At 42.9% G+C, this 27,528-nt stretch overlaps 1 protein-coding gene across 1 annotated transcript; it reads right to left on the bottom strand.

Annotated features, from left to right (window-relative positions):
- Window positions 1-25,317, bottom strand: LOC102265130 (trophoblast Kunitz domain protein 1-like). The gene is given in 22 exon segments (XM_070382033.1): window positions 1-432; window positions 877-1,078; window positions 2,427-2,525; window positions 3,738-3,809; window positions 5,152-5,235; window positions 5,740-5,838; window positions 7,088-7,159; window positions 8,244-8,327; window positions 8,819-8,917; window positions 10,123-10,161; window positions 10,164-10,194; window positions 11,279-11,308; window positions 11,310-11,362; window positions 14,123-14,221; window positions 15,425-15,496; window positions 16,715-16,798; window positions 17,304-17,402; window positions 18,589-18,660; window positions 19,744-19,827; window positions 20,329-20,427; window positions 21,467-21,538; window positions 25,224-25,317. Coding segments are annotated over 22 exon segments (1,740 nt in total). The 3' UTR covers window positions 1-431.
- Between the last annotated feature and the right edge of the window lie 2,211 nt (window positions 25,318-27,528).

Here is a 27,528-nt window from a genome sequence, read left to right as displayed (position 1 = left end):
ATACCATCTTGGACACCCACAAGGAGAGCAGTGATGGTGGGGACAGGGATGTAGGTGAGGATGCCGTGAGGATGGGGGTGAAAACAAAAATCCTGTGTTACACTGCAGGCTCTGAATTAATGTCATGAGGAATGTGTTCCTTCCTTACTCCTTCCTTACTCAAATAATTATAAACAGCCTCTTTGGTGTCAGGAACTGTGTGAAGTGCTAGGGGTAAAAGGAAGACATGCTCTCACCGTGATGAGAGTCACCTGGATAGAACAGAATTAGACATGTTGACCAATAGAGGAAAGGAAATAGGCACGCTCTGCTGAGGAGGGTAGGGAGAGAAGGACTGTGAGGAGACTGAAGAGGTTCAGATGTAGACACAGCCCACCCTGCAGGAGTCCTCCTCGGACATCAGAGTTTCAGGGACTACTCTTCACATGTCATCTGCAGAAAGAAAGGAACTTGTTGAGCCATCAGTGTAGCCCCAGACCTAGACAATGGTCAACTTAATAGATCCCATATTTTCAAAACAATATGGAACCACATTCCCGAATCACGAACAAAAAGGAAGTGAATTTTCCAAGCCTAGGTGGGGCACTCAGGAGCACTGCAGACCTGCCCCTGGAGGGTGGCTGAGTCAGTGTTCCCAAATGAGAAAGAGGAGCATGTGATCAGGCTCAGATGATCACAAAGAGATATCTGGGGTTGACCTTCTGCCATCCTCTCCCTGGAGAACTCGCTCAGTGTGGGTTTCACAGGACACTGCAGCCTCTTCTCCTGGCAGCAGCGAGGAGGAAGACACTGTGCAGGGGGAATGGTGTGTGGCCCCCTGAGCTCCACCCATTTCCCCAGCCCTTCCCTCCTCCTGTGCCCTGGCCCCTGTCTTACCACAGGGACTGTGCCTTTGGATAGCAGGTCTTCATGCACTCCTCCAATGTTGGGAAGTTGTTTTCGTTTCCTCCGCAACCGCTATATACAAACAGCTCACAGTGCCCGGTCTGGGCATTGTAGAAGTACCTGGTCATCGAGGCGTTGCAGACACCAACAAATTTAGGCTCCACGCAGAAAGCAGGCATAAAAGCTGGGGAAACTAGAGGGGCAATGGCTCAGTTATGAGGATGGTCATCACTGCTCCGTACAAGGACAACAACTAGAACCACCGGTTTGTTTGCAAGAGAGAATGTTAGGGTTGTGGAGTGTGGTCAAATTGAAATGCCCATTTGAAAACACCCCTTCTGGGACAGAATATGAATGTTGCTAGGGATGACATGATATAGTAATCATATACAAATGTATATCTCCTCATGAAGTCTTCTAAGAAAGATAGGTATAATGCCTTTGATAAGCTGAAGAATATCTGTAAGACTTCTGAGGTGGTCCAGTGGTTAAGAATCTGTATTCCAATTAAGTAGTCCTAGGTTCAGTTCCTTGTCAGGAAACTAAACTTTCAAACGCTGTAGACACTAAGGAGGCAGGGCATAAATTCTTTATATTCATGACTGGAACTCTGTTCAAAGGATGTATGTAATATATTTCCCCTCTTCAGATGAGGAAATTGAAGATAACTTTTCCCATGAAACAGAGCATGTGGATGGTAGAGTCAGGACAAGTTACTATGGTGTCACAATGCATCTGATATAATATATGATTCTACCAGGAATTGGGAAACACAGTTTACTTGTAAGAGTTTCTGGAGCTGGCGACCTACTTTCATTACTTCCTTGTAAGTAAGGTAACCTAAGCCCCCAAATCAAACGGGCAGACTGAGCCTGGATTTATCCTATCACAAATATGTGGTGTCTTTACCAACACTAAGCAATTCTCCAGACACCCACTGGGTGTCCCCCAGTCAATTGATGTCTGGTATGAAATCTATACAGTTACCCCCACAGGTTAAGCACCCAAGATTGTCCTCACTTTAGTGCAAGCAACGTGGTCCCCACTTAGTTTTGCTTATGACCAAATGGTTAAAATGGAGAGGTCCATGATCCCAACTCCATGTTCAATAACTGAGTGTTAATGATGACTAAACTTTGGACAACACTTACCTACTGTTCCCAGATGAATATACATGAAACATCACAGTGAAATGGAGGAGAGGAGTAGGGCCAAGGGGCAGTGGAGGTGTGTGGAGCCTCCATTCCCCAATTAGTACAGCACCTTGCAATGGTATTGACCACCCAGAAAACTCTCTGAACCCAAATACTTATGCACTGTTCAGGTTTCAATAGAAAGGCTTATGGAAGGAATCATTGGTCATTGATCTGAATCTCAGTGCCCTTCCCTCTTCCCCAAGGTGCAGACACTACTGCTGCTGCTAAATCGCTTCAGTCATGTCCGACTCTGTGCAACCCCATAGACAGCAGCTCATCAGGCTCCCCTGTCCCTGGGATTCTCCAGGCAAGAACACTGGAGTGGGTGGTGCAGACACTACAAACCTTTATTCTCCTCATTGAGTGTTGAGTATTCCATATTGAGTGTTGGCAATTCCTCTTGCGTATGGTTATCGAACTGTATTCTGGAAATCATCACCTGACCTATGAAGGAGAGTAAATTTCAAGAATTTCAGGAGGCCTGGTCCGTGAAACAGGAAAAGGATCAAACATGGATAAGATAATACCAGTCAAAAGACAACAAGGGAAGGGGCCTGGAGACTTTCGTTATATTTTATCAGCCTTGCTCCCACAGGCTACCCCACAAGGGCTGTTTCTTGCTTTCCCTGCAGTTGCCCTCCTCCATGGTTCAACATCTTTTGATTACTCTTAACACAGGAATAAACATTATTTGATAGAGAAATACTTTTACTTGGCCAAACTATGTAGGCAGACATCTTCTTTCAGATTAAAACATTCTGATGGAAAATGGACAAATCTGTTCATGACGTGTGAATAAAGTCTTTCTATTCGTAACTCATCATCCCTTCTAAGAACTAATGTAACATGTTTCCTCATGTTGATGATTTGCCTCAGGAAACAAGCATGTGGCTGGCCTGGTCAGGACAAGATACTGTCATGTCACGTCACATTTGATACACTATTGATTGGCTAGGAACTCAACAATACAAATGACCAGTGAGCGTTTCCAGGTCCAGGGTCTTACTTTCACTACTCACCTCTCCCCAAGCCTCACCTGAGCCCTCACATCACAGGGAAGGGTGAACCTGGCTGAGTCTATTTTTCTGACACCAAATACATGGTTTTTCCACCAACCATCCAGTTCCCAGCACCCAACAGGCCTCCCATTGTCCATTGACTTCTGATATCATATCTGTGGAGTCAGGGCCGATGCCACAGGTTGAGGTATCAGGAATGCCCTGACCTCAGATGCCAGATCTGAGGTCAGGGCATTGAGTGTTCTCGAGTTATCATGCTTCTGACCAAGTGACTGAAACTGAAATTTCCATGACTCCACCTCCATGCTCAAAAAGTCAATAGAACCAGCGACCAAACTCAGGAAAACTCAATCACTGTTCTCGGACTAACATACAGGAAATAACTCAGAAACCATGAAATGGAGGAGATCCTTCGGACATGGGAGGAGTGGAGGTGGACGGAGCCTCCATGCCTTCCTGAGCAGAGCACCCTCACCTCATGACCATTTCTTCCCACATCATAAGCTCTCTGAGCCAATATTTATGGATTTTTATTGAGGTTTCACTCAATAGGCATATGTGTTGAATCATCAGCCAGTGGTGACTGACCTCAGGCTCAGTGCCCTCCTCTCTCCCCAGAGGTGCAGAAAGTTCTAACCTTTAAGTGCTTTCTTGACTATCTCAGCCAATCCTGTTAGTATACTGGCTCCCTTTCCGAAAATCTTGGTACCTAAGAAAGACAAACATTTCAAAATTTTCACAACTATTGGACCATGAACAAGGACAACATTCAAATATGAAAAATAAAATCATAGGAAAAAGTGGAGAAAGGAAAAGGCCTGGACAATTTGCTAATATTGTTCAAGCCTTGGTCCCATGAGCCTAGGGCTGGTTTTCATCCTTTCCCAGCAGTTCCATTTCTGAGTGGTCAGGGTCCGTGTGATTAATTTTTAAATAGAAGGATGATCATTATTTGACCCATAAACATTCTTTCTTTTGGCCCCAAGTAAGTAGGTAGAGAAATATTTCATGAACATATCCTTGTGGAAAATGACCAAACATGGCCATGAAATGTGAATAAACTGCTTATATTTATGACTGATAATACGTTCAGTGGAGAAGGAAATGGCAACCCACTCCAGGATTCTTGCCTTGAAAATCCCATGGACAGAGGAATCTAGCAGGCTATAGTCCATGGGTCGCAAAGAGTCGGACATGACTGAAGAAACTTTGCTCCATGTTCAAAGAACTCATGCAGCACTTATCTGCTGATCACATGAGAACTATAGATGACTTGCCAGAGGACACATGGCATGAGGGTGACAGGGTCCAAACAAGATACACCTTGTCACAACCCACTTGATACACTATCCTATTCTGCCCTGAACTCTGAAAATACCAACACCTGGTAACAGCTTCTGGGTGCAGTGTCCCACTTTCATTACTCCCCTGGCCCAGCACTCACCTGAGCTCCCAAAGCACAAGGGAGAGTGAGTTGAGTTTCCTTGACACCAAATACGTGGTGTCTCTAGAAACAACATCCAATTCCCCAAACACCCACTGGGTGTGCAACAACGCAATTTAATTTGGATAGGAAATTGGGGGAGTTAATATACATTCTTCATGCTGAGGTCTCAGAACTGTCCTCGCTTCAGATACCAACCATGTGGGCACATCCCTCATGATTTGACAAAGTGTCTAAAACTGGGAAGTTCCATTACTTCACATCCATGTTCAGTAATTCAGTTAATCTGATGACCAACCTCAGGAAGACAACTCACATGCGGATCTCACAGTAATATTAAGGATAAATCTAGACACACCAAAATGAGTGAGATGTGCAAGGCAAAGTGGAAGTGAAGTTGTGGGGAGACTCAATTTCCTAGAGAACACAGGACCCTCATATCACCAACCTCCCTAATTTAACAGCCCAAAAGCTTTCTGAATGCCAACTTTTATGGATTCTTCTTCAGGTTTCATTCAACAGGTATTTTGATTGAATCATTGGCCAGTGGTTACTGTTCCCAAAATCAGGGCCCTCTCCTCTCCCCAGAAATACAAGAAGATCAAACCTTTAATCACACCACCTAGGATACTTTTGACCACATGTACTACTGAACGCTTCTCAAGTACCCGCTTCTGGCTTGTCTCCACACCTGTGAAAGACAGAAAATTCCAGATTTCAGGAGGCCTGGTCCATGAACTAAAACAAGGATCAAATATGCATAATAAAATGGTAGTGAAGAGTGGACGAAGGAGGGAACAAATATGGATAATAAACAGCTGTCAAAACAGGACATGGGAAAGGGACTGGAGACTTTCCTAATAATGTCTCAGCTTTGATGTCAAGAGTCAACCTACAGAGGACTGTTTCACACATTCCCTGCAGAACACTCATACCAGGTTTTTCTAATTTCTTTTCATGATAGCAGAATACTCATTATTTGACACCTAAATATTTTTCCTTGCCCAAACTAAGAAGGTAAAGAAATTTTCTGAGAATTATACATCTTGGTGGAACATGCACAAAACTCACCATGAAACATTTATGCAATGTTGAGGTCTCAAGATATAGGTTTATTGATTGAATCATTGGTAATTGGTCATTGATCTGAATCTCAGTACCCTTCCCTCTTCTGCAAGGTCCAGAAAATACAAACCTTTATTCTCCTCACTGAGTGTTGAGTATTCAATCTTGAGTGTTGGCAATTCCTCTTGTGTATGGTTGTCAAATTGTATTCCGGAAATCATCACCTGACCTATGAAAGAGAGTAAATTTCAAGAGTTTCAGGAGGCCTTGGAATGGAAATAGGAAAAGGATCAAGCATGAATGAGATAATAACAATCAAAAGACAACAAGGGTAAGGGCCTGGTCACTTTCATTATACTGCATCAGCCTTGCTCCCACAGGCTACCCTACAAGGGCTGAGCTTCTTTCTTTCCCTGCAGTTGCCCTCCTACATGGCTCAACATCTTTTGATTACTCTTAATACAGGAATGGACATTATTTGATAAAGAAATATTTTACCTGGCCAAGGCATGCAGGTAGAGAATCTTTTTTCACAATAACACATCATGTTGGAAAATGGACAAATCTGTTCTTGACATGTGAATAAAGTCTTTCTATTCGTAACTTGTCATCTGTTCTAAGAACTAATGTAGCCCTGTTCCATTCTTTTGGAATCCTGTTCCAAAACTAATGTTTCCCTTGTTCAGATGAGGAAACAGCAGATGACTTGGTCAGGACAAAAGCATGTGGGTGGCCTGGTCAGGACAATATACTATCACGTCGCAACTAATTTGATACACTATATATTGGCTAGGAACTCGACAATACAGAGAACTGGTGAGAGTTTCCAGGTCCAGGGTCTTACTATCACTACACACCTCTCCCAAGACTCACCTGAACCCTCACATCACAGGGGAGGCTGAGTCTGGGTGAGCCTATTTCTCCTGACACCAAATGCGTGGTCTTTCCACCAACCATCCAATTCCCAACACCCAACGGGCCACCCACTGTCCTTTGATTTCTGATACCGTGTCTGTGGAGTCAGGGCCGATGCCGCAGGTTGAGGTATCAAGAGTGCCCTGACTATAGATGCCAGCCATGTGTTCTCGAGTTATCATGTTTCTGAACAAGTGACTGAAAATGGAACTTTCCACCCTACCTCCATTCTCAAAAACTCAATCAAACCAGTAAACAAACTCAGGAAAACTCTGAATCCCTGTTCTGAGAGTAACGTACAGGAAAAAAACTCAGAAACTGTGAAATGGAGGAGATCTTTAGGACATGAGTGTAGTAGAGTTGGATGGAGCCTCCATGCCTTCCTGAGCAGAGCACCCTCACCTCATGACCGTTTAGCCCCACCTGATAAGCTCTCTGAGCCAATATTTATGGATTTTATTGAGGTTTCACTCAAGACTCATATGTATTGAATCATCAGCCAGTGGTGACTGACCACAGGCTCAGTGCCCTCCTCTCTCCCCAGAGGAGCAGAAAGTCCTAACCTTTAAGTGCTTTCTTGATGATTTCAGCCAATCCTGTTAGTACACTGGCTCCCTGTCCAAAAATCTTGACACCTAGGAAAGACAAACATTTCAAGAATATTGCACCATGATCCAGGACAATGTTCACGTATGAAAATAAAACGATAGGAAAATGTAAGACAGAGGAAAGGCACAGAAAATTTTCTAATATTGTACAAGCCTTGGTCCATGAACCCACCACAAGGCCTGGGTTTCATGCTTTCCTGGCAGTTGCTGTTCTCAGTGGTCCAGGTCTGTGTGATTAATTTTTATATAGAGGGATAATTATTACTTATCCCATAAATATTCATTCTTTCTGGCCCTAAGTGAGTAGGTACAGAACTGTTTCATGAAGATTTACTGGCATAAAATGACCAAACATAGCCATGAAATGTGAATAAGCTGTTTATATTTATGACTCGTAGTATTTTCCCAGAACTCATGCAGCACTTATTAGCTGTTCAGATGAGGACTATACATGACTTGCTGGAGGACACATGGTTTGAGGGTGACAGGATCCAAACAAGATACACCCTGTCACAACCAACTTGATATACTCTCCTATTCTGCCTGGAACTCTGAAAATACCGATAACTGGTGACAGCTTCTGGGTGCAGTGTCCCACATTCATTACTCTCCTGGCCCAGCACTCACCTGAGCTCCCAAAGCACAAGGGAGAGTGAGTTGGGTTTCCTTGACACCAAATATGTGGTGTCTCTCAAAACAATATCCAGTTACCCAAACACCCATGGGGTGTGCAACAATGCAATTTAATTTGGAGAGGAAATCAGGGGAGGTAACATGCATTCAGCATGTTGAGTCTCAGAATTATCCCGAGTTCAGGGGCCAGCCATGTGCACCCCTTGGTCATTATTTGTCAAAGTGTCTAAAACTGGGAAGTTCCATTAACCCACCTCCATGTTCAATAACTCAGTTAATCTCATGACCAAACTCAGGAAGATGCTCACATCACCACCCTCCCTGTTTTAACAGCCCAGAGGCTCTCTGAATGCCCACAATTGTGGATTCTTCTTGCGGTTTCACTAAACAGGAATTTTGATTGACTCGTGAGCCAGTGAGGACTGTTCCCAGTCTCAGTGCCCTCTCCTCTCCCCAGAGCTACAGGAAGAACACCAACCTTTAAGCACGCCGCCGAGGATACCTTTAACCACAGGTAGCACTGCACGCTTCTCAAGTCTCTGTTTATGGCTAGTCTCCACACCTAGGAAAGACAGTAAATCCAAGAGTTGCAGGAGGCCTGGTCCATGGACTAAAACAATGATCAAATATGGATAAAAATAGTCATCAACAGTACAAATGAGGGGAAAAAATATGGGTAATATGCAATAGTCAAAATAGAACATGGGAATGGGCCTGGAGACTTTCCTAATAATGTCTCAGCTTTGGTTCAGGAGTCAACCTACACAGGGCTCTTTCTTATATTCCCTGCAGAACATTCATCCCAGCTTGCCTTAATTATTTCTCGTGATAGCAGAAGACTCATTATTTGACACCCAAATATTCTTTGTGGCACAAAGTAAGTAGGTAAAGAATTTTTTTTGATGAATGCATATTGGCAGAACATGCACTAATTCACCATGAAATATTTATGCGCTGTTGAGATTTCACGAAATAGGTGTATTGACTGAATCATTGATCATGGATCTGATCTCAGTGCCCATCCCTCTTCCCCGAGGTCCAGAAAATACAAACCTTTGATCTCCTCAATGAGTGTTGAGTATTCAATCTGGAGTGTTGGCATTTCCTCTTGAGTACTGTTATCAAACTGTATCCCAGAAATCATCACCTGACCTATGAAAGAGAGTAAATTTCAAGAGTTTCAGAAGACATGGTCCAAGAAACTAGAAAAGGAACACAGATGCATAATATAATACCAGTCAAAAGACAACAGGGGAAAGGGCATGGAGACTCTCCTAATATTTTATCAGCCTTGCTCCCACAGGCTACCCCACAAGGGCTGTGTTTCTTGCTTTCCCAGCAGCTGTTCCCCTCATGGCTGGATCTTTTCATTACTCTTAATTATATGGGAATAAACATTGTTTGATAAAGAAATACTTTTACTGGCCACAGCAAGTAGGTAGAAAATCATTTTTCCCCTTAACACACTGTGTTGGAAAATAGACAAATCAGGTCATGACACATGAATAAAGTCTTTCCTTTCATAACTCTTCATCTGTTCTAAGAACTAATGTAACGTGTTTCCCCTGTTCAGATGAGGAAACTCCAGATGACTTCCCCAGGAATAAGCATGTGGGTTGCCTGGTCAAGACAATATATGATGATGTCACAAACCATATGATACACTATTGATTGGCTAGGAACTCAATAATACAAAGAACGGGTGAGAGTTTCCAGGTCCAGGGGATTACTTTTACTACTCACCGCTCCCCAATCCTCACCTGAGCCATCAAATCACAGGGGAGGGTGAGTCTGGGCTTTTTCCTGACACCAAATATGTGGTTTGTCCAACAACCATCCAATTCCCAACACCCAACAGGCCGCCCAGTGTCCATTGACCTTGGATACCATATCTGGGGAGTTAGTGCTGATGCCACAGGTTGAGGTATGGAGTCTGCCCAGACTTCAGATGCCAGCCATTTGTTCTTGAGTTATCAAGTTTCTGAACAAGTGATTGAACCTTGAAATTTCCTCTCTACCTCCATGCTCAAAAACTCAGTCAAACCAGTTAATAAACTCAGGAAAAGTCTTATTCACTGTTCTCAGAGTAACGTACAGGAAAAAACTCAGAAACACTGAAATGCAGGGAATGTTTTGGCATTGGTGTAGTGGAGTTGGATGGAGCCTCCATGCCTTCCTGAGCAGAGCACCCTCACCTCATGACCGTTTAGCCCCACCTGATAAGCTCTCTGAGCCAATATTTATGGATTTTTATTGAGGTTTAACTCAAGACTTATATGTATTGAATCGTCAGCCAGTGGTGACTGACCTCAGGCTCAGTGCCCTCCTCTCTCCCCAGAGGAGCAGAAAGTCCTAACCTTTAAGTGCTTTCTTGATGATTTCAGCCAATCCTGTTAGTACACTGGCTCCCTTTCCGAAAATCTTGACACCTAGGAAAGACAAACATTTCAGAAATATTGCACCATGGTCCAGGACAATGTTCACATATGAAAATAAAACGATAGGAAAATGTAAGACAGAGGAAAGGCACAGAAAATTTTCTAATATTGTACAAGCCTTGGTCCATGAACCAACCACAAGGCCTGGGTTTCATGCTTTCCTGGCAGTTGCTGTTCTCAGTGGTCCAGGTCTGTGTGATTAATTTTTATATAGAAGGATAATTATTACTTATCCCATAAATATTCATTCTTTCTGGCCCTAAGTGAGTAGGTACAGAACTGTTTCATGAAGATTTACTGGCATAAAATGACCAAACATAGCCATGAAATGTGAATAAGCTGTTTATATTTATGACTCGTAATATGTTCCCAGAACTCAGGCAGCACTTATCTGCTGTTCAGATGAGGACTATACATGACTTGCTGGAGGACACAGGGTTTGAGGGTGACAGGGTCCGAACAAGATACACCCTGTCACAACCAACTTGATATACTCTCCTATTCTGCCCTGAACTCTGAAAACACTGATATTGGTAACAGCTTCTGGATGCAGTTTCTCACTTTCATTACTCTCCTGGCCCAGCACTCACCTGAGTTCCCAAAGCACAAGGGAGAGTGAGTTGGGTTTCCTTGACACCAAATATGTGGTGTCTCTCAAAACATCATCCAATTCCCCAAACACCCGTGGGGTATGCAAGAATGCAATTTAATTTGGAGAGGAAATCAGGGGAGGTAACATGCATTCAGCATGTTGAGTCTCAGAATTATCCCGAGTTCAGGAGCCAGCCAATGTGCGCCCATTTGTCATTATTTGGCAAAGTGTCTAAAACTGGGAAGTTCCATTAACCCACCTCCATGTTCAATAACTCAGTTAATCTCATGACCAAACTCAGGAAGATGCTCACATCACCACCCTCCCTGTTTTAACAGCCCAGAGGCTCTCTGAATGCCCACAATTGTGGATTCTTCTTGCGGTTTCACTAAACAGGAATTTTGATCGACTCATGGGCCAGTGAGGACTGTTCCCAGTCTCAGTGCCCTTTCCTCTCCCCAGAGCTACAGGAAGAACACAAACCTTTAAGCACGCCGCCGAGGATACCTTTAACCACGGGCAGTACTGCACGCTTCTCAATGCCTCGTTTATGGATTGTCTCCACACCTAGGAAAGACAATAAATCCAAGAGTTACAGGAGGCCTGGTCCATGGACTAAAACAACGATCAAGTATGCATAATAAAATAGTCGTCAACAGTGGACAAATGAGGGATAAAACATAGATAATACGCAATAGTCAAAACAGAACGTGGGATGGGGCCTGGAGACTTTCCTAACAATGTCTCAGCTTTGCATCATGAGTCAACCTACACAGGGTTGTTTCTTACATTCCCTGCAGACATTCATTCCAGCTTGCTCTAATTATTTTTCATGATAGCAGAATATTCATTATTTGACACCTAAATATTCTTTGTGGCCCAAAGTAAATAGGTAAAGAAATTTTTTTAATTTAAATTTATTTTTTACATGAATGCATATTGGTGTAACATGCACTAAATTCACCATGAAATATTTATGTGCTGTTGAGGTTTCAAGAAACAGACGTTTTGACTGAATCATTGATCATTGGTCATGGATCTGAATCTCAGTGCCCTTCCCTCTTCCTTATGGTCCAGAAAATACAAACCTTCATTCTCCTCAATGAGTGTTGAGTATTCAATCTGGAGTGTTGGAATTTCCTCTTGAGTACTGTTATCAAACTGTATCCCGGAAATCATCACCTGACCTATGAAAGACAGTAAATTTCAGGAGTTCAGTAGACATGGTCCGTGAAACAAGAAAAGGAACACAGATGCATGATATAATACCAGTCAAAAGACAATAGGGGAAAGAGCCTGGAGACTTTCTTTATATTGTATCAGCCTTGCTCCCACAGGCTACCCCACAAGGTCTGTGTTTCTTGCTTTCCCTGCAGCTGCTCCCCACCTGGCTCAGATCTTTTGATTACTCTTAATAATATGGGAATAAACATTGTTTGATAAAGAAATATTTTTACTTGGCCACAGAAAGTATGTAGAGAATGATTTTTTCAGGTTAACACACTGTGTTGGAAAATAGACAAATCAGGTCATGACACATGAATAAAGTCTTTCCTTTCATAACTCTTCATCTGTTCTAAGAACTAATGTAACTTGTTTCCCTGTTCAGATGAGGAAACCCAGATGACATCCCCAGGAATAAGCATGTGGGTTGCCTGGTCAAGACAATATATGATGACGTCACAACCCATTTGATGCACTATTGATTGGCTAGGAACTCGACAACACAGAGAACGGGTGAGAGTTTCCAGGTCCAGGGATTACTTTTACTACTCACCACTCCCCAAGCCTCACCTGAGCCATCAAATCACAGGGAGGGTGAGTCTGGGTTTTTTCCTGACACCAAATATATGGTTTTTCCAACAACCATCCAATTCCCAACACCCAACAGGCCGCCCAGTGTCCATTGACCTTGGATACCATATCTGTGGAGTTAGTGCCAATGCCACAGGTTGAGGTATCGAGACTGCCCAGACTTCAGATGCCAGCCATGTGTTCTCGAGTTGTCACATTTCTGAACAAGTGACTGAAACTCGAAATTTCCACTCTATCTCCATGCTCAGAAACTCAATCAAACCAGGAACAAACTCAGGAAAACTCTTAATCACTGTTCTCAGAGTAACATACAGGAAAAAACTCAGAAACACTGAAATGGAGGAGATCTGTAGGGCGTAGGTGTAGTGGAGTTAGATAGGCCTCCATGACCTTCTGAGTAGAGCACCCTCAACTCATGACCATTTAGCCCCACCTGATAAGCTCTCTGAGCCAATATTTATGGATTTGTATTGAGGTTTCACTCAAGAGTCATATGTATTGAATCGTCAGCCAGTGGTGACTGACCTCAGGCTCAGTGCCCTCCTCTCTCCCCAGAGGAGCAGAAAGTCCTAACCTTTAAGTGCTTTCTTGACTATTTCAGCCAATCCTGTTAGTATACTGGCTCCCTTTCCGACAATCTTGACACCTATGAAAGACAAACATTTCAGGAATATTGTACCATGAACCAAGACAATATTCACATATGAAAAATAAAACATTAGGAAAAAGTAAGACAAAGTAAAGGCCTGGAGAATTTTCTAATATTGTACAAGCCTTGGTCCCATGAACCAACCACCCAACAGCTGGGTTTCATGCCTTCCCAGCATTTGCTCTTCTCAGTGGTTTAGGTCTGTGTGATTAATTTTTAAACAGAGGGATAATTCTCATTTGATCCATAAATATTCTTTCTTTCTTGCACCAAGTAAGCAGGTATAGAATTTTTTCATGAACATTTCCTGGTATAAAATGACCAAACATGGCCATGAAATGTGAATAAGCTCTTTATATTTATGACTCGTAATAAGTTCCCAGAATTCATCCAGCACTTATCTGCTGTTCAGATGAGGACTATGGATGACTTGCCAGAGGACACATGGCATGAGGGTGACATGATCTAAACAAGATATATCATGACACAACCCACTTGATACACTATCCTATTCTGCCTGGAATGCTGAAAATACCAATAATTGTCAGAGCTTCTGGGTACAGTGCCCCACTTTCATTACTCCCCTGGACCAGCAATCTCCTGAACTCCCAAAGCACAAGGGAGAGTGAGTTGGGTTTCCTTGACACCAAATATGTGGTGTCCTTTGAAACAACATCCAATTCTCCAAACACCCACTGGATGTGCAACAACACAATTTAATTCGGATAGGAAATCAGGGGAGTTAATATACATTCTGCATTTTGATGTCTCAGAACTATCCTCAGTTCAAATGCGAACCATGTGGGTCATTGATCTGAATCTCAGCGCCCATCCTTCTTCCCCGAGGTGCCCAAACTACAAACCTTTATTCTCCTCACTGAGTATTGCATATTCAATCTCAAGTGTTGGCAATTCCTCTTGTGTATGGTTATAGAATTGTATTCTCGAAATCATCACCTCATCTATGAAAGAGTAAATTTCAAGAGTTTCAGGAAGTTTGGTATATGAAACAGGAAAAGGATCAAACGTGGATAAGATAATACCAGTCAAAAGACAACAAGGGAAAGGGCCTGGAGACATTCATTATATTGTGAAGCCTTGTTCTCACAGGCTACCCTACAAAGGCTGTGATTTTTGCTTTCCCTGCAGCTGCCCTCCTCCGTGACTCTACATCTTTTTATTACTCTTAATAATATAGGAATAAACCTTTTCCAATGAGAAATATTTTTACTTGGCCACAGCAAGTAGGTAGAGAATATTTTTTCAGATTAACGCATTGTGGTGGGAAGTGGACAAATCTGGTCGTGACACGTGGATAAACTGTTTCTATTCATAACTCATCATCTGTTCTAAGAACTCATGTAACATGATTCCCTGTTCAGATGAGAAAACTGCAGATTACTTGCACCAAGACACACATTCAGGAGGCTTGGTCAGGACATGATACTGTCACATTGATACGCATTTGATACACTATTGCTTGGCTAGGAACTTGACAATACTGACAACTGGTGAGAGTTTCCAGGTCCAGGGTCTTGCTTTCCTAACTCACCTACCCTCAAGCCTCACCTGAGCCATCACGTCACCATCGTGGGTGACTCTGGGATTTTTCCTAACACCAAATACACGGTTTTTCCAACAACCATCCAATTCCCAACACCCAACATGCCAAAGTCCACTGACTTCTGATACCATCTGTGAAGTTCGGGCCAATGCCACAGGTTGATGTAGGGAGATGGCCCTAACTTCAGATGCTAGCCATGCCCTCTTGAGTTATCATGTTTCTGACCAAGTAACTGAGACTTTAAATTTCCACAACTCTACCTCCATGCTCAAAAACTCAATCAAACCAGCAACCAAACTCAGGAAAACTCTTAATCACTGCTGTCAGTGTACATTACAGGAAAAATCTCAGAAACAGTGACTACGAGGAGATCTTTAGTACATGGGAGGAGTGGAGATGGATGGAGCCTCCATGCCTTTCTGAGCAGAGCACCTTCAACTCACGACTGCTTCTTCCCCCCTCATAAGTTCTCTGAGCCAATATATATTGAGTTTCATTGAGGCTTCACTAAGAGTTCAATATGTATTCAATCGTAAGCCAGTGGTGACTGATCTCAGTCTCAGTGCCCTCCTCTCTCCCCAGGGGTTCAGAAAGTCCTAACCTTTCATTGTTTCGTTCAGTATTTTAGCCAATCCTCCTAGTATACTGGCTCCCTTTCCGACAATCTTGGAACCTATGGGAGACAAAAATTTCAAACATTTCAGAATATTGGAACATGAACCAGGACAACATTCACATATGAAAAATAAAATGATAGGAAAAAGTGAGAAAAGGGAAGGCCAGCAGAATTTTCTAATATTGTAAAGTCCTTGGTCCCATGAACCAACCACACAAGGCCTGGGTTTCATGCTTTCCTGGCAGCTGCTCTTCTCAGTGTTCTAGGTCTCTGTGATTAATTTTTAAACAGAGGGATAATCATCACTTGAGCCATAAATATTCTTTCTTTCTGGCCCAAGTAAGTAGGTACAGAAATGTTTCATGAACATTTACTGGTGTAAAATGACCAAAAATGGCCATGCAATGTGAATAAGCTGTTTATATTTATGACTGGTATTATATTCCAAGAATTCATGCAGCACTTATCTGCTGTTCAGATGAGGACTGTGGATGACTTGCCAGAGGACACATGGCATGAGGGTGACAGAGTTCGAACAAGATACACCCTGTCACAACCCACTTGATACACTATCCTATTCTGCCCTGAACTCTGAAAATACCAACACCTGGTAACAGCTTCTGGGTGCAGTGTCCCACTTTCATTACTCCCCTGGCCCAGCACTCACCTGAGCTCCCAAAGCACAAGGGAGAGTGAGTTGGGTTTCCTTGACACCAAATATGTGGTGTCTCTAGAAACAACATCCAATTCCCCGAACACCCACTGGGTGTGCAACAACGCAATTTAATTCAGATAGAAACTCAAGGAGTTAATATACATTCTGCATGTTGAGGTCTCAGAAGTGTCCTCACTTCAGATGCCAGCCATGTGGGCCCATCCCTCATGATTTGACAAAGTGTCTAAAACTGGGAAGTTCCATTACCCCACCTCCGTGTTCAATAACTCAGTTAATCTGATGACCAAACTCAGGAAGACCACTCATATAGGGATTGCACCTTGTTATTAAGGATAATTCTAGGCACACCAAAATGAGTAGATGCGCAAGGCAAAGTGGAAATGGAGTTGTGGGGAGCCTCCTTGTCTTAGAGAACACAAGACCCTGACATCACCACCCTCCCTGTTTTAACAGCCCAGAAGCTCTATGAATGTTCTCTGAATGCCTGAATTCTTCTTGAAGTTTCACTAAACGGGTGTTTTGATTGAATCATTGGCCAGTGAGGACTGTTCCCAGTCTCAGTGCCTTCTCCTCTCACCAGAGGTACAGGAAGAACAAACCTTTAATCACACCACCGAGGATCTTTTTAAACACTTCTCTTACTGAACGCTTCTCAAGGCCATGTTTGTGGCTTGTCTTCATACCTATGAGAGACAGTAAATTCCAAGAGTTTCAGGAGGCCTAGCCATGAACTAAAACAATGATCAAATATGGATAATAAAATAGTCATCAACAGTGGACAAATGAGGGAATAACTATGGATAATACACAATAGTCAAAAGGGAACATGGGAAAGGGCCTGGAGACTTTCCTAACAATGTCTCAGCTTTGGTATCAGGAGTCAACCTACTCAGGGCTGTTTCTTTCATTCCCTGCAGAACATTCATCCCAGCTTGTTCTAATTATTTTTCATGATAGAGAAATACTCATTATTTGACACCCAAATATTCTTTGTGGCCCACAGTAAGTAGGTAAAGAAATCTTTTGAGATGAATGCATATTGGCAGAACATGCACTAAATTCACCATGGAATATTTATGCACTGTTGAGGTTTCAACAAACAGGCTTATTGATTGAATCATTGGTCATTGATCATTGATCTGAATCTCAGTGCCCTTCCCTCTTTCGCGAGGTTCAGAAACTACAAACCTTCATTCTCCTCACTGAGTGTTGAGTATTCAATCTCGAGTGTTGGCAATTCCTCTGGCGTGTGGTTATCGAACTGTATCCCGGAAATCATCACCTGACCTATGAAAGAGAGTAAATTTCAAGAGTTTCAGGAGGCCTGGTCCGTGAAACAAGAAAAGGAACAAACATGGATAAGAAAATACCAATCAAAAGACAACAAGAAAAGGGCCTGGAGACTTTCTTATATTGTATCAACCTTGTTCCCACAGGCTACCCCACAAGGGCTATGTTACTTGCTTTCCCTGGAGCTGCTCCCCTCATGGTTCAGATCTTTGATTACTCTTAATAATACAAGAATAACATTATTTGATAAAGAAATATTTTTACTTGGCCACAGCAGGTAGGTAGAGAATTTCTTTTTCAGTTCAACACATTGTGTTGGAAAATGAACAAATCAGGTCATGACACATGAATAAAGTCTTTTCTTTCATAACTCTTCATCTGTTCTAAGAACTAATGTAACATGTTTCCCCTGTCAGATGAGGAAACTCCAGATGACTTCCCCAGGAATAAGCATGTGGGTTGCCTGGTCAAGACAATATATGATGACGTCACAACACATATGATACACTATTGATTGGCTAGGAACTCGACAACACAGAGAACGGGTGAGAGTTTCCAGGTCTAGGGGATTACTTTCACTACTCACCACTCCCCAAGCCTCACCTGAGCCATCAAATCACAGGGAAGGGTGAGTCTGGGTTTTTTCCTGACACCAAATATATGGTTTTTCCACAATCATCCATTCCTAACACCCAACAGGCCACCCAGTGTCCATTGACCTTGGATACCATAGCTGTGGAGTTAGTGCCAATGCCACAGGTTGAGGTATCAAGACTGCCCAGACTTCGGTGCCAGCCATGTGTTCTTGAGTTATCATCTTTCTGAACAACTGACTGAAACTCGAAATTTCCACTCTACTTCCATGCTCAGAAACTCAATCAAACTGTGAACAAACTCAGGAAAACTCTTAATCACTGTTCTCAGAGTAACTCAGAAACAGTGAAATGGAGGAGATCTTTAGGGTACGGGTGTAGTGGAGTTGGATGGAGCCTCCATGCCCTTCTGAGCAGAACACCCTCAACTCATGACCGTTTAGCCCCACCTGATAAGCTCTCTGAGCCAATATTTATGGATTTTTATTGAGGTTTCACTCAAGACTCATATGTATTGAATCATCAGCCAGTGGTGACTGACCTCAGGCTCAGTGCCCTCTTCTCTCCCCAGAGGAGCAGAAAGTCCTAACCTTTAAGTGCTTTCTTGATGATTTCAGCCAATCCTGTTAGTATACTGGCTCCCTGTTCGAAAATCTTGACACCTAGGAAAGACAAACATTTCAGGGATATTGTACCATGATCCAGGACAATGTTCACATATGAGAAATAAAACGATAGGAAAATGTAAGACAGAAGAAAGGCACAGAAAATTTTCTAATATTGTACAAGCCTTGGTCCATGAACCAACCACACAAGGCCTGGGTTTCATGCTTTCCTGGCAGTTGTTGTTCTCAGTGGTCCAGGTTTGTGTGCTTAATTTTTAAATACAGGGATAATCATTACTTGTCCCATAAATATTCATTCTTTCTGGCCTAAAGTAAGTAGGTAGAGAACTGTTTCAGGAACATTTCCTGGTGTAAAATGACCAAACATGGCCATGAAATGTGAATAAGCTCTTCATATTTATGACTCAAAATATGTTCCCAGAACTCATGCAGCACTTATTAGCTGTTCAGATGAGGACTATACATGACTTGCCGGAGGACACATGGTTTGAGGGTGAGAGGGTCCGAACAAGATACACCCTGTCACAACCCACTTGATATACTCTCCTATTCTGCCCTGAACTCTGAAAACACTGATATTGGTAACAGCTTCTGCGGGCAGTGTCCCACTTTCATTACTCCCCTGGCCCAGCACTCACCTGAGCTCCCAAAGCACAAGGGAGAGTGAGTTGGGTTTCCTTGACACCAAATATGTGGTGTCTCTCGAAACAACATCCAGTTATCCAAACACCCACAGGGTGTGCAACAAGGCAATTTAATTCAGAGAAGAAATCGGGGGAGTTAACATACATTCTGCATGTTGAGTCTCAGTATTGTCCCGAGTTCAGGAGCCAACCATGTGCACCCATTCGTCATTATTTGTCAAAGTGTCTAAAACTGGGAAGTTCCATTAACCCACCTCCATGTTCAATAACTCAGTTAATCTCATGACCAAACTCAGTAAGACATTCACATCACCACCCTCCCTGTTTTAACAGCCCAGAGGCTCTCTGAATGCCCACATTTATGGATTCTTCTTGCAGTTTCACTAAACAGGAATTTTGATTGACTCATGGGCCAGTGAGGACTGTTCCCAGTCTCATGCCCTCTCCTCTCCCCAGAGGTACAGGAAGAACAAACCTTTAAGCACACCACCGAGGATACCTTTAACCACAGGTAGTACTGCACGCTTCTCAATGCCCTGTTTATGGATTGTCTCCACACCTAGGAAAGACAATAAATCCAAGAGTTGCAGGAGGCCTCGTCCATGGACTAAAAACAACGATCAAATATGGATGATAAAATAGTTGTCAACACTGGACAAATGAGGGAACAACTATGGATAATATGCAATAGTCAAAACAGAATGTGGGAATGGGCCTGGAGACTTTCCTAATAATGTCTCAGCTTTGGTATCCAGAGTCAACCTACACAGGGCTGTTTCTTATATTCCCTGCAGGACATTCATCCCAGCTTGCTCTAATTATATTTCATGATAGAATAATGCTCATTATTTGACACCCAAATACTCTTTGTGACCCAAATTCTAGGTAAAGAAATTTAAGATTAATACATCTTGGTGGAACATGCACGAGATTCACCATGAAATATTTATGCACTGTTGAGGTTTCAAGAAAGATACTTATTGAGTGAATCATTGGTCTTTGATCATTGATCTGAATCTCAGTGCCCTTCCCTCTTCCCCAAGGTGCAGACACTACAAACCTTTGATCTCCTCACTGAGTGTTGAGTATTCAATCTCGAGTGTTGGCAGTTCCTCTTGTGTATGGTTATCGAATTGTATTCCCGAAATCATCACCTGACCTATGAAAGAGAGTAAGTTTCAGAAGTAAATTTTCAGCCTGGTCCAGTATTATCTTAATAATACTGGAATAAACATTATTTGACAGAGGAATATAATTATTTGGCCACAGCAAGTATGTAGAGAACTTTTTTTTCAGATTAACACATTGTGGTGGGAAATGGACAAATCTGTTCGTGACACATGAATAAAGTCTTTCCTTTCATAACTCGTCATCTGTTCTAAGAACTCATGTAACATGTTTCCCCTGTCAGGTGAGGAAACTGCTGATGACTTGCCCAGGAATAAGCATGTGGGTTGCCTGGTCAAGACATTATACGATAATGTCACAACCCATATAGTACACTATTGATTGGCTAGGAACTCGACAATACAGAGAACTCGGGAGAGTTTCCAGGTCCTGGGTCTTACTTTCACTACTCACCTCTCCCCCAGCCTCACCTGAGCCCTCACATCATAGGAGAGGGTGAGTCTGGGTTTTTTCCTGACACCAAATACATGTTTTTTCCACCAACCACCCAATTCCCAACACCCAGTTGGCTGCCCACTCTCAATTGATTTCTGATACCACATCTGTGGAGTTAGTGCCGATGACACAGTTTGGGATAGGAAGACTGCCTTAACTTCAGATGCCCACCATGTCTTCTCAAATTATCATCTTCCTGAACAAGTGACTTAAACCTGAAATTTCCATGATTTCACCTCTATGCTTAAAAACTCAATCGAACCAGTCCCCATTCTCAGGAAAACTCTTAATCACCTTTCTCAGATTAATGTCCAGGAAAAATCTCAGAAACAGTGAAATGGAGGAGATCTTTATGGCACAGGAGGAATGGGGTTGGACAGAGTGTCTGTGTCCTCCTGAGCAGAGCACCGTCACCTCACAACCATTTCCTCCCACCTCATAAGCTCACTGAGCCAATATTTATGGCTTTATATGAAGTTCCAGTCAATAGTCATATGTGTTGAATCGTCAGCCAGTGGTGACTGACCTCAGGCTCAGTGCCCTCCTCTCTCCCCAGAGGAGCAGAAAGTCCTAACCTTTAAGTGCTTTCTTGACTATTTCAGCCAATCCTGTCAGTATACTGGCTCCATTTCCAATAATCTTAGTACCTGTGAAAGACGGAGATTTCAAAATTTTCAGGAATATTGGACTATGAACCAGGACAACATTCAAATATGAACAATAAAACGATATTCAAATGGGACAAAGAAAAAGGCCTGGAGAATTGTCTAATATTGTACAAGCCTTGGCCCCATGAGCCAACCACACAAAGGGTGGGTTTTATGCTTTCCCAACATTTCCTCGTCTGGGTGGTCCAGGTCTGTGTGATTAAATTTTAAATAGAGGGATAATTATTACTTGGCCCATAAATATTTTTTCTTTCGGCCCCTAGTAAGCAGGTATAGAAATCATTCATGAACATATCCTAGTGTAAAATGACCAAGCATGGTCATGAAATGTGAATAAGCTGTTTATATTTATGACTTGTAATATTTTCCAAGAACTCATGCAGCACTTATCTGCTGTTCAGATGAGGACTATGGCTGACCTGCTGGAGGACACATGGCATGAGGGTGACAGGGTCTGAACAAGATACAACCCAACTGATACACTATCCTATTCTGCCAGGAACTCTGAAAATACCGGTAACGGTGACAGCTTCTGGGTGCAGTGTCCCACTTTCATTACTCCCCTGGCCCAGCACTCACCTGAGCTCCCAAAGCACAAGGGAGAGTGAGTTGGGTTTCCTTGACACCAAATATGTGGTGTCTCTAGAAACAATATCCAATTCCCCGAACACCCACTGGGTGTGCAACAATGCAATTTAATTCGGATAGGAAATCAGGGGAGTTAACGTACATTCTGCATGTTGAGGTCTCAGAAGTGTCCTCACTTCAGATACCAGCCATGTGGGCCCATCCCTCATGATTTGACAAAGTGTCTAAAACTGGGAAGTTCCGTTACCCCACCTCCAAGTTCAATAACTCAGTTAATCTGATGACCAAACTCAGGAAGACTATTCACATAGTGGTCACACCTTGTTATTAAGGATAATTCTAGGCACACCAAAATGAGTAGATGTGCAAGGCAAAGTGGAAGTGGAGTTGTGGGGAGCCTCCATGTCCTAGAGAATACAGGGCCCTCACATCACCACCCTCCCTGTTTTAACACCCCAGAAGCTCTCTGAATACCCGCATTTATGGATTCTTCTTGAGGTTTCATCAAACAGGTATTTTGCTTAAATCATTGGCCAGTGGGGACTGTTCCCAATCTCAGTGCCCTGTCCTTTCCCCAGAAGTGCAGAAAGCTCAAACCTGTAATCACACTGCCAAGGACACTTTTAACCACATTTACTACTGAACGCTTCTCAAGTTCCCGTGTGTGGTTTGTCTCCAGACCTATGAAAGACAGTAAATTCCAAGAGTTTTAGGATGCCTGGTTTATGAACTAAAACAAGGATCAAATATGGATAATAAAATAGTAGTCAACAATGTACAAAGGAGGGAAAACATATGGATAATACACAATAGTCAAAAGGGAACATGGGAAAGGGCCTGGAGACTTTCCTAATAATGTCTCAGCTTTAGTATCAGGAGTCAACCTTCAACTGGTTGTTTCTTACATTTCCTGCAGACAATTCATCCCAGATCTTTCTGATTATTTTTCAGATAGAGGAATACTCATTATCTGACACATAAATATTCTTTGTTTCCCAAACTAAATAGTTAAAGAAATTTTTTTAGAGTAATACATCTTGGCAGAGCATGCACAAAATTCACCATGAAATGTAATTCAATTTTTATTTTAATTAATTAAAATAAATAATTTAATGAATTAAATGTAATTCAATTTATTTTAATTAAATATTTAATTTAATTAATTAATTTAATTAATTGTTTTAATAAATTAATTATTTAATTAAATTAAAATTAATTAAATTTTAATTTAACCTTTTCAAAAAGCCATGTAACATGTATCCCCTGTTCTGGTGAGAAAATTGCAGATGACTTGCCCCAGGACATGGCATGTGTGTTTCAGGGCCAGGACAAGATTCTGGCATGTTACAACCTATTTGATACAGTCCTTGATTATCCCAGGAACTCTGAAAATACAGATAACTGGAAACAATTTATGGGTGCAATATGTACTTCCATTGCTCCCCCTCTTTGAAGCATCACCTGAACCGCCAGTCACAGGGGAGAGTGATTCTGGGTTTTTCCCTCACACCAAATATGCGGTGTGTCTACCAACAGCAGCCAATTCCCCAAACACCCACTGGGTGTTCAACAAGTCCATTTACTTCTGATGGGAATCGATGGAGTTACTGCAGATTCTGAAGGCTGGGGGCTCAAGACTGTCCTCAGTTCAGATGCCAGCCATGAGATCCTGAGTCAATCATGCTTGTGACCAAATAACTAAAATGGAGGGGCAGGCAAGTCTATGACCCCAACTTCAAATTCAACAACTCAACAGAACCGGTGGCTGAACTTCGGGAAACCATTGCTTACTATTCACAGATTAATGTACAAAATATAACTTGAAGCAGCAAAATGGAAGAGATGTGCAGGGCAAAGGGAGAGGGAGATGTCCCCAGCCTCTGTGCCCTAGTGAGCACAGCACCCTCACTTCAACTTCCTATATTCGCCAACCCACAAGCTCTCTGAGCCCAGTTCTTATGTATTTCTCCCTAGGGTTCACTAAGCAGGCATGTTGGTTGGATTATCAGCCACTGTGATTGATCTCACTCTCAGTTTCCTCCCTTCTCCTCAGAGGTGCTGGAGTGGCAGCTGTTGAAAACTGTAAACATTAAATGGGTGCTTGTGGTTTCTTGGACACAAACCACACCTCAAGGTTACCTTGAGCTGCCTTTTGTTACTCATCTCATAACATCTAAAGTAAGGAAACCTCAAGAGTTTTAGGAGACCTGGGCCATTAGCTAAGAGATGGTTCAAATTTTAAGCTTTTTATTACTATACAGGGTTTCCCTGGTGGCTCAGCTGGTAAAGAATCCACCAGCAATGCGGGAGACCTGGGTTCAATCCCTGTGTTTGAAAGATCCCCTGTAGAAGGCAAAGGGATCCCATTCCAGTATTCTGGCCTGGAGAATTCCATGGATGATAGAGTTCATGGGGTCTCAAAGAGTTGGACACGGCTGAACAACTTTCACTTTACTTACTTTTATTACTGCACTACAGCGAGGTTCACAGACATAGCAGGGAACAAGAATAGAGATTCTCAGAAATGGGGCCCCTGATCTGGCAGAATTTTGGGACACATATATAGACATAGATATAGATAGATAGATGGATATAAAATTCTAATAAATACAAAAGTTTAATAAATATCCTCATGAGAGTCATGATGTCAGTGGAGTTAAAAGTCTGCAACTAAAGACTTCCCTGGTAGTCCAATAGGAAAGAATCCACATGCTAATGCACAGGGCTTGGGTTCTATCCCTTGTTGTGAAGATTCCATTTGCCTTGCGGCAACTAAGAAGGTGAACTGCAACTACTGAGCCCAGATGCCTAGAGCCCCTGATCTGCAACAAGAGAAGCCACCCCAGTGAGATTCCACACTCTGCAACCAGAGGGAAGACTCCGGAACTAGAGAATACTCTTGAATAGGGAGGAAGACCAGTGCTGCCAAAACCAAAGAAACAAACAAAAATCCTGGCCAGCATGACAGAGAAATCCGAAGACGGCTTGGCAACACCCAATCCACACCTGCCCCACCCACTTTCATGGACTTCCATTGTTTTCCCAAGCTGTAGAAGAGAGGTGAGGCCGGACCTACCTTCATCCTGGATATGGTGTATATTCAGTGGGGTGCTGTCCACCAGGATAACCAGGAGGACGAGGAGGGCTGCGGAGAGGCAGAGCTGTCTCATCTTGGTAGCCTTCCAGGAGGGCTCCTGAGGATGCTGAGGACAGACTGAGCTTTTAATATGCTGGCTGAGGGGTGGGATCAGGTGATGAGGAGGGGGTGGGCAAGGGGAGGAGCTGTTTATTGCGTAATCTCCCTACCTAACCATGCCTCCTGCTTCTGTCTGCAGGGGTCAAATATCCAGTAAGAACAATTCTCAGACTTGATGATGCCTGTGGGTCTCATGTAAACACAGATTGTGATCAGACAGATGGAGGGATCATCCCAGCCCCTAGAGCAGTGCCTGGCATGTGATGGATGATAAGTAAGTGGTTGAGAGTAGATCAGAAGACAGATAAGTGACTAGCAATGTGTTAGCCCAGGTTCTCCATTTCAGCCTTCTGCATGAGTCATCTCACCTGGATCTCAATGCCCTGACCCCCATCACCTACCTCAGATGACAGGTGTGATACAGGTCACCTTCCTACAACCATTGCCACAACTTCTCCCGTGAATGGACACATGCACTTTACCAGGCATTTGTCCAGGCAGGAACTTAGCTGGTGAAGGTGAAGTCAACCTGGGCTCTAACCCTGTTTATGCATCAAAAAACGAATAAGGGGAGAGACTGAGGAGAAGCAGGGAGCTGATCATGTATTCACAGCATGACCCACAGTTGTCCCTCATCTGGTTTCATCAACTAAATAGTTAAAAAGCTAAGATCATGGAATCTGCTATTATTTCATGGCAAATAGAAGGGGAAAATGTGTAAGTAGTGACAGATTTACCCTAATTAGGCTCTAAAATCACTGTGGTTGGTGACTGCAGGTGTGAAATCAGAAGAAGATTCTCTTTTTTTAGCAAAGCTATGACAAACCTAGACAGTGTGTTGAAAAGTAGAGACATCACTCTGCCAAAAAGTTCCATATAGTCAAGTCTATGGTCTTCTCATTGGTCACATATGCTTGTGAGATCTGGACCAGAAAGAAGGCAGAGTGCCAAAGAATTGATGCTTTGGAACTGTGGTGCTGGAGAACACTCCTGAAGTCCCTTAGACAGCAACAAGATCAAACTAGTCAATCTTAAGGGAAATGAACCCTGAATACTCATTGGAAGGTCTGATGGTGAAGCTGAAGCTCCAGTATTTTGATCATCTGATGTGAACAGCCAACTCATTGGAAAAGTCCTTGATGCTGGAAAAGATTGAGGGCAGAAGGAGAAGAGGGTGTCAGAGGAAGAGATTACTGGATGGCATCACCGATGCAATGGACATGAACTTGGGCAAACTTGGGTGGTGGTGAGAGACAGGGAGGCCTGGTGTGCTGCTCTCCATGGGGTCGCAAAGAGTGGGACACACCTGCGTGACTGAACAACAGCAATAATGTGGTATTACTATCACTATTATCATATCTGACATTCAGTAAATGGTTACTCTGCTAACATTTGAACAAAGCATTTAACAAATACATCTCTTTCACTCTCATCACGATCCTTTGAGATTGATAGAGAAAGAGAAAAGCAACCTCTGAGTTCCAAGACCTGAGCTGGTACCACCAACAGCCCTTCTGTTCTCCTGCTCAACATAAACATTTTACGAAGCTTCAACATCAGATGAGACCATACTGGATTGGTGAAAGTTGGATAATCATGCTTGAGCACTGAGCAAAAGAGCTACATTACACAAATCACCAATATGATCAAACATCTTATCTTGTGTGAGTGTTATTTCTTGGCCAGGTACAGATCAAACCTCTATCTAGTCTTTCCTTCTTGAAGTTAAGATTAAGATACTCAGAGAACTACTCCATTTCCTAAACATCATCCATCCAGACAAAGCCAGCTTTCTGAAACCCTCCCCAAATTCAACTCACAGAAGCCCATGTCTTTTAATTTCTGTGGACGAGGGAAAGCAGGGAGCTGAACCTGTACCAACAGTCACCCCTCATCTGGTTTCACCAACAGGAAAGAGCTGTCTGCCTGAGTGGACATCAGGGGACCTCGGAAGACCACCAGTAGCCACCCCCTTCCTCCTGCTCTCTCCCTCAGTGGTAACGGGGACATAGGACCTCGGTTTGGGTACCAGCTCTGCATTTTCCTAACATTGTGCCTGAGGGTTTAAGCCTCTCAGAACCCCGTGTCTTCAGGTGTTACCTGAGATCCATGTGGCATACTCATGTGGTTGCCATGGAAGCAATGGATGCAACAGACATATATTCCTTCTCCCTAGAAGTCAAAA

Source organism: Bos mutus, chromosome 13 (genome assembly GCF_027580195.1).
Source record: "Bos mutus isolate GX-2022 chromosome 13, NWIPB_WYAK_1.1, whole genome shotgun sequence".
NCBI lineage: Eukaryota > Metazoa > Chordata > Mammalia > Artiodactyla > Bovidae > Bos > Bos mutus.
The sequence above is the reverse complement of the archived record's forward strand: the minus strand, read 5'-3'. Positions and strand labels throughout refer to the sequence as shown.